Source organism: Trichoplax adhaerens, genomic scaffold (assembly GCF_000150275.1).
Source record: "Trichoplax adhaerens TRIADscaffold_3 genomic scaffold, whole genome shotgun sequence".
NCBI classification, from domain to species: Eukaryota; Metazoa; Placozoa; class Uniplacotomia; order Trichoplacea; family Trichoplacidae; genus Trichoplax; species Trichoplax adhaerens.
Window position 1 is genome coordinate 4,877,223 of NW_002060945.1, and position 9,024 is coordinate 4,886,246.

The 9,024-nt window shown below is 33.1% G+C and overlaps 1 protein-coding gene across 1 annotated transcript; it reads left to right on the forward strand.

The window, feature by feature from the left end:
* Nucleotides 1–440: 440 nt before the first annotated feature.
* On the forward strand, nucleotides 441–6,659 carry TRIADDRAFT_54558 (uncharacterized protein; the record flags this gene model as incomplete). The annotated part of the gene is made up of 14 exons (XM_002110455.1): nucleotides 441–724; nucleotides 3,721–3,958; nucleotides 3,994–4,106; nucleotides 4,303–4,420; nucleotides 4,651–4,758; nucleotides 4,978–5,094; nucleotides 5,196–5,274; nucleotides 5,394–5,494; nucleotides 5,583–5,633; nucleotides 5,783–5,872; nucleotides 5,946–6,095; nucleotides 6,174–6,302; nucleotides 6,398–6,457; nucleotides 6,543–6,659. The coding sequence occupies 14 exons, from the start codon at nucleotides 441–443 to the stop codon at nucleotides 6,657–6,659; spliced, it is 1,755 nt and encodes a 584-aa protein (XP_002110491.1).
* Between the last annotated feature and the right edge of the window lie 2,365 nt (nucleotides 6,660–9,024).

A 9,024-nucleotide genomic window follows, 5' to 3' on the forward strand; every position in this document is an offset into this window, starting at 1 on the left:
ACAAACTTTTAACCTTTTCTCCTTAAAATAAAGGCCTGAGAGAGTATCAGACTACCAGCATCAGTACGAGAGTGCGTACAGTAGAGTACTCACCACCGCAAATTTGTGAGAAGCGTTATGAGTGACGTCATCTCTGCTAATGACATTGTGATTTTAGGATCACAATCGTAACGCGCTGTACTGTACAATGTACTGTAGTACTGTACATGCGCACCACAGTATCTTACAGTGATTACTACCGTGTGACTGCGTGGAGTTCGTTGGCATCGAGTACGGTGCAGTACAGTACAGTACGTTGAGTACAGTAATAAACTTCAGCACTGGAAAAGTAAACTCCTTACAAGAATCACAAGGCTGAACTTGAAGTTAACATACGTAATCTCGTTGCTTCACAGATACATCACATTGTAGACGTGAAAGTTTAATAGTTCTAAAAAAATATGTCGGATGGAGAAGAAACAGTTGATAGTCCTAAAACCACTAATGGTGATAGACACACTGAATCGGACGCCCAATCACTTTCTGTCGAAAACAGCAAATCGGTTACAATTCGCAAAAGTCAGAAAGGCTTCGGCTTTAATGTCAGAGGCCAAGTCAGTGAAGGTGGCCAGTTAAGAGCTATTAATGGAAAGCTATATCCACCACTCCAACATGTTAGTGCTGTTATTGACGGTGGTTCAGCCAAGCAAGCGGGTGTGCGAGTTGGAGACAGAATATTAGCTGTGTAAGTTAAAAAGAATCTGCTATATAGGGCAACTTTTCGTCACATTATTTACATTTAACCACACTGTAGTATTGACAACAAACTAGAATATTTCAAACATTTGCTGTTCCAGTACTGCTTTTCAAAGTTAAATCTAAAATTCTGTTAAAACTGATTAAACGCGTGATCTGTGTACTGAATGCAGTTCCAGTCGTGATAAAATGATGGTGCTCAACTTTTCTGCTTTCAATGCAAAAATTGACCCTGCTGAGAAGAAAGATTCTTACTATAGAACTGATTCAAAGTTGAGAACTCTGTTCAACTGACCGGCATCGCATGCAATATGTATTCAAATTATCTGCCACTAAAGACTAATTTGTGATTTCGAGATGTAGTGTTATACTTTTATTGTAATTACATTACAGTTTTTGTGTGTGTACATTAATAACACGAACAAAGTAAAAACCTACGCAAGAAACAAGAAACACACCTATGCTTAAGGCCACTTGCCTAAGCCTACCGATCCCAAGAAAGTGCTCGTTGCTCATTGCCTGATGCAGTATCGTTTAGTACGGTTATTACACTCGAACTATACGTCACTCTACAGTGCTGTACGAATGAACCAGTCACTTTACTGTAAACCTGTTATTACAGTACAGTACTGTAGTATCGGCAGCACCGTACAATTTACAGTATTTACATACAGTACTGTAATACAATATACTGTACTGTACTGCCGTGACTGCTTTTGTACTACTTTCGGATTAGCACACTCGATTAACCGTTTTCACCCCAATCTGCAGTCACGATCACGACACTGGGTTGCTTAGTCTATCAAAGATCTTTCAAGATCTTTATTGATCCCTTGACGATACTGTATGTACTGTACTGTACACTTGTACAGTATCTGGAAACCTCTGCAATTGCAACTTACGAAGGACTACTTACCTATAATGTCACAGGCAACATGGTGGCACAACTAACTGAAAAGTAAACGGCAATATGCAAACTCGTATTTACGTATATAGTACTTACTGTATAACACTGCAGTAATCTGTTAAAATGATGTATTGATGAAACGTCTTAAATGTACCCCTACTCGAATTATACAACTTATTTATTGCAGCTGTCATGCACCTTCACGTTAATTAAGTTGATTAAAGCCTTGACATGATGGAAGGAAGTACTAAATTAGTACCATTATTTGAGACATTTCATCAATAAATTTGGGATATCTATTATCAATATTAATCAACCTACAATCTACTGTACACTCTTGAACTAGTACTTAAAAATACTTATTGTGCCATACCGAACAAAAATCTTCTTGACATAATTTGATACTGTAATTCTACTTTTCCTAAGACCCTTCTTCACTCGCCATAGCTTATGATTTATTGAAATACTGTACGTGGATAATTTAAATTCCCTTAATATTTATTATGGACTTACTGTATTAACTATGTACTCGCGCAAAAATACCACTATCTCAACGACTCGGTGCATTAGTCCGTATTGATCAACAGGCAATAGTCACGGTTTATTAATGTAATTCGCACCGGATTTTCATCCTGAATCTTACCATCTAAATTCTTAATGTGATGTTAGTGTGAACTGCACTCAATACGCACTAATAAATGTACTTTCATATTAATCTCGTAGCCTAGTGATGATTAATGCTAGAATTTTGTGTAGACTATAAATGTGAAATTATTCACTCAGTGTACATGGTATTAACAATTGTGCGTAAATGATATGATGTACTGTAGTATATGAGCTACAATAAAACGTAAATAATTAATATCTGCTGTTCGTACAGTACTTTATAAATTATAAAACTACCGTAAATTTATCAATTATATTATCAAAATTCAGCAAGTGTCCGTTCTATTCACTTGTATCTAACAGCAACCATAAACCTGAATTACTGTACTTCATAGTCTATACCACAACGGGCTATTTAGTACGCTATTTCAATACAGTACGTTGTTACGAGTAGGGATTGCTATGTTGAAATGTTTTTGACTACAATTTTCGATCTTGGTGGTCACTTCAATGACTAGCTAATTTACAGCTATGACAAGTGACAATAGATTATAGAAACAGTAAGTCAAAAAATTTATAACTTTACAGTACTTAAATTACGAATACTATACTGTAATATAAACTAATGATACTGTCAGCCTATATATTCGTATTTCACATATTCCTGTAAGATGTTACTATTAACACGGTATCCTACAGCTAACACCAAGGAAATGAGAGGCAGGAATACAGAGGTTATCTTCTTACTTCAGTCGATTCCCAGCTTTCAGCTTTCATTATACGTAAATAACACATTGCTTTCATTCCGTGATATTTAGAGTTAAGTATACTGCTAAACACAGTATACAATTTATTTTTACTGTTGTCACACCAAATCATGTATGAATGTAATAAAACACGCTTGAATTAATGATGTCAAACAACACTAGGACTTCATCCCATCGTACTTAGTATATCAGTAGATTAGTCTACATTTAGCATAAATTGCATATTACTGTTTTAAAGCCTTTATTTTGGATGCCCTGTTACATAAATTTATTCTCGTGATATTAGTTAGTGCTATAAATTTACACGGGCCTAGTTCGTTATCGATTGTACATATGCGGTAGTATAAACTCGCAAACTGTGCAAAGCGCGTGTGTTGCTTTGTGAGCTAGCGGTGCTGTACTGACTGGTTACTGTAATTAAAAGTTATTAAATCTTTTACAATATTATTCTAAATAACAGATTTTCTGCGTGTAACTCCTTTAAATACAATCAGATATATCCTGAGCTTAAAACTGCCTTTGTTGTTTTAAATGAAATACTATCAAAATACATACGTAATTGTAATCTACTTTCGATTTAATAACGCATTGAGCTAGCTTTCAAATATTGCTATCTCAATAGCTAGTAGATGAACAGAATGGATGGCTATAAGTTTTCTAACCTTCTGTATCGTTAACTGTTTGTGTATTACATTTATCTAATAGAAATGGAATTAGCGTCGAAGGATCCTCTCATCAAGCTGTAGTCGACCTGATTAAACAAAATAGCCAAGTATGTGAATTATTGTTATTACCAGTAACAGATGACGAAGCCAAAAGATTGGATGGTCGTGGCAGAGGATCTGCACACCATGACTATCCACCTGATTATACAGAAAAGAACGCTTTACCTATAACTATACCAGATTGGACAAATATCGATCGAAATGGCGAACGCTACACAGTAAATTTTGCATATACTTTTAATGCTCCTTTTAGCGACCTTACAATTACACTTGCTTGTTACCAAATAATGAAGTAATCCTCCTAAAAATATCGCTGTTCATTCTGAAGCCTTTAATTTTACAAATAGGCGTACAATGTCTACATGAGTAAGAAGCTGTTGTGTTCCAAAAGATACAGTGAATTCTCCACACTCCATAGCGCGGTAAAAATTATCATAATATACGGAATAGTTAGAAAACTTTCTTAAGTATTTATAACGCCTGTATGCAATCGAAAATCATGTCTTATTGTTCATAAATGAAATATCTATTAATTTCGATATTGTAATTCCATAATCCGCAGCTTAAAAGAGAGCACAGAGAATACAACTTTCCAAAATTTCCCGGCAAGTGGCCATTTAGCTTATCTGAACCACAAATCGATCAAAGAAGACGCAGTTTGGAGTCCTACTTATGTCAAGGTAGAAAGAATACTTAAATAGAAATCCTGGTCTTCTCAATTTTAGTAGTACTGATTCAGGGATCGAAATATTAAAAGAGCTTATACTGTACCAGATGTATTTTTTAAAGCAAGATTACCTATATGCAACTTTAAATATCGTAATATTTTATAAAATGATACCATATCTTGACCCTAACCAGTTCTCTTTAATAACCCTGTTATAATCGCGATTAAAAAATACCCTAATAGCATAGATTTGAAAGGTTTTCTTTTTGTTTTCTTGAAGTAACTTCTGTCTGTGCCATTTACGACTCAAAAACTATCCAAGAATTTTTATGTATAAACGATGAAAGCAAGGTATAGTGTTACTGTTTTTAATCGTCTGTATCAGATCATAATATACAGTATTTTCTGCAGTCGCTGTCATTATAGAAATAATTAACCAATCTCCTGTTGAAGACTATGACATACTCATATGTCGATTTATACGAAGTGTACCATCTCGTTGCTTTCTTTTATACTATATTAGAAATGCTGGCTAAGCCAACATTCGAATTAATACCTATATTTTATTAGAAAACTAATACAGAACCTACAGATGACAACAACACCTCGATCGAAATATCGTTACCAGATGCGAAGACGATAGCAATATCAATTCGTAAGAGTGATATCGTGGAAGATGTTTACCAGGTAAAAATTATACTTATGCTTATTGGACAAGTAATGATATCGAATACGCCATATTTGCTGTAACTTATAAGTGATATTTCGTTAAATCTCTCCTCTACTAGATTGCTGCTAAGAAAGCTGGAATTGGCAAATCCAATATGAAGTATTTTGCAATGTTTGAACATATTAGTGAAAACTTTTGTGAGTAGACTTTCAGCACTTTGACAGCTAATTATATACTCATTGAACGTAAGCTAGCGTCAAACCTATAATACGCTTTTAAGCAGACTTTAATGACTAGTGATTTACAAACGATCTAGGGAGAAAACTACAAGACAATGAAATGCCGTACGCTGTAATTTACAGATCATCTTCTAATAGAAATTTGGCAATCAAGAAATGGACATTTTCTGAAGATAAGGTCAGCCAATTTAGATATCGTGACATTTATTAAGTTCTTTCAGGAATGGATAGACAATTATAATGTCAATTTCCATTGTTATTTATAGGAGAAAACCCTTGTATCCGATGATACCGTCTTAAACTATATATATCATGAGGTATCTTCTAAATTATGAATTTACGGTATTTTACTGAAATGCTGAAAGTGCTACTATTTATACAGTACTATCGGTAACAAACGCGATAGTTGCAACGAAAAGCATAATCGCTAAATTCATCAATAAGTAAATACTTAATCCTATTATAGGCTGCCAACGAAATAAAATCTGGAAAGTTATCATCGCAAGAAAAAATAAATGATCTGAAGGCGGCGCAAAATTCTGGCAAGAAGGCTCTGGTATATTTATTTCTTTAGTCATCAATTTATTCAACTGAAAATTCGTCTGTGCTAACTTGTCACTTAATTTCAGTTTGTGGAACTAGCTCAAACATTACGTGGATATAATACAGTAGTATTTCCGCACTGTGCTTCCAATGTCCGTAAAAATGGCAATGTAATTGTTAGCATTTCTAAATCAGGCTTAGCTTTAACAGCTTGTACAAATACTGGGGAATTAGAGGTATGCGGTTGTAATACTCATAAACTATATCTTATTAAGCAACTTTGCTATAGATAATGTAAACTCTGAATCAAATAGGAACAAGAACATAAATTTAATTGGGATAGTATCATTGAATGGGAAACAGACGAAGATGAGGCATCATTTAATTTTCGATATAATCGTGAAAATATGCCTCCTAGACTAGTCAAACTTTATACAGATTATGTAAGTGGATGAAGTACCTTACTTCGATTTTAGAATATTTGAGTCCTTCATTCTAGCTGATTAACCTATTTGTAATACTTCTAATAAATGCTTAGGACATGTATATGAAAGAATGCTTTGATCGAGTTATAGCAGAACTGGAATGGGAAAGAGAGGTTAACTGTCGATAAATACGTGTGATGAAAACCTAAACATCAAAGAAAAAAACTTAAATTGTTACACTTTATATCTGTATTATAGCAAATTGATGTTAAGCCTACGGAGAACGTTGCTGCTGTTACTGCGTCTGAAAAGCCCTCAGCTAAAAAACTAACGAAGCCGAGTGCATTGGCTGATATTGGAGATGGTGATTTGTAACACTGATGCCCAGGCTTAGTAAATAATTAAGGCATCATGCCTGATTCGTTGTAAATTAATACGATATTTTCTATCATATCATAGAAAGCTAGAAATTTTGGATAATCTTTATTAAGTCTTTTAATCAACTTAAACAACAGTTTACTGTAGTAATAATTTTGTCATTTATTCGTAATTTTCACTATATCGAATATTCTAGAAATTATACTTTCCAGTTAACCCATGTGCTGTTGCTACAGTATTAGTACCTCTTACAGAAAATCTTAAAAGTGAATTGTAACATGACTGCATCGTATTAGAATGCTATTGATTCTATTCTTTTATCAAATTTGACACGGTGATAGAAATACGAGTATTTTGACTGCGAAAATTTTACCGTTTGTTGACTAAAATCTAGCTACTAATCAACTGTATGTTAAATGGAAAATATGTGATTTTAGGGTTGTTTATACCTTATCACTGGCTTGTAAATTTGTACGGAATGGAAAATCATTCATTATTCAATGTAATATACAGTCTAATGCCAGTTTTAAAGTTTTAAATTATAATTATTGTGGTGGACATATTAAATGTGATATTATAGTAAAGTAAAATTGAGTAATCATTGTAGTTGTAAACATTCCTTAAATATGTAATCACAGTACTTAATGGAATTGGTGTTTTAAGTAAATACTGTATTTTAGAAGTTCTGACAACCTATTATACGGCCAGGAGATTGCAATATTTAATTCTATCTATTGTGTCTAGCATAACGATATACGGTATTCTGATCGCTGTATAAGCGGTAAGAGTTGTACTAAATGCAATTTTGTCTTCGTATATAATGACACGGTATCAGTTCTCGTGAAATGAAAGGAGGCTTGTAGACGTCTAATGAGACTTAAAAAGGAGTTACAACTATTTAATATTCGCTCATATAAAGCTTTAAAGCGTATCGATAAGTACTATTGTTAGATTTGAGAATAAACTACAATCAGGGACAGCTAAAAAAGATTAAAAATCCCTACTTCCAAGTAATATTTGTGTTAGAGAAACAGATAGCATTGGGTGTTCTAACAAGATCATCATAAAATTTGTTTACTTCTGTGAAGTTAGAATAGAAATACGAAGAAATGTATTATAATTACGTATGTAAGAGGTTGAAGGCTATGTTACTATTACTCTATTTAATCCTTAATATTTATTTCATAGTGAACTTTATTTATCACACAGTCTATCAAATAGGGCTAGGATTAGGATTTAAAACCTCCTTCAAATGGGTTTCGATTATGTTATGCTATGGTTTATAGTATATTGTATTATGTTATGTACTATAGTCACTATTCGTGATGTGCATTAGTTTATATAACTTGGCTATTACTTAATCTATCAAATACTAAAATACAACTCGAAGATTACAAGAATCGTATCTATGCGTACTTATAACAAATATATTTGAAACTATCATAAAATCTACATATAATGTATAAATCTAGATATTAATCTATCTAATACAGTCACAAATTATAATATTACAATTACATTGTTAATCCTTTTTACTTTTTGACTGTCGTCTACAACATTTACGACAAATAAACTGAAATATCTTAAAAATAATGTATACTATAGATAAAATAACAAAACAAACGTCGATTAAGTAGTATTGTATAAAATTGAGATTATATTTCTCTACTCTTAAATGTTTAGCACCATTGCTAATTAATACGTAGTCGATCCAATCTGCTGCTGTCTGTAAAGGTGTTCTAGGACGACTCTTAATTACCACCGATAGTTCCTTCATTTTCCGACTATATCTACATGAAGATAATGAATCATAGTTTTTAGTTTTTAACTAACAAAAATATTGTTAATAAGCTAATAAAAATTTCTATTATAATTCAATCCATAAATAATTACATAATAAATCACACTTAACAATGCTTATCATAAATGCTTACCGATCGTCTGTAACGACTGTTTTAATAGCATTTATAACTCCATCGACAGTCAAATTACCAGTATTTAATCCGACTGCTACTCCTCTTCGTAACAGTTGCTGTAAATTATCGGGTTGATCACCAAATACTGGCATACCAATAACTGGAACGCCATGATACGCAGCTTCGTACATGCTATTATGACCACAATGTGTTACGAAAGCGACAACATTGTTATGACCAAGTAAATCATTTTGAGGAAACCATTTGACGATTTTAACGTTTTTACCAGTTTTTAAATCAACATTCTTACTTTTCCATAAGATCTTATAGGGTAGTTTATTGAAAGCTTCAAGCAATATAGCAATTTTTTCGTCAGATAGACTGTCTAATATAGTACCAAATGATACCAGGACGACTTGAGGCGATTCGTTAACAAACTTTCAAGA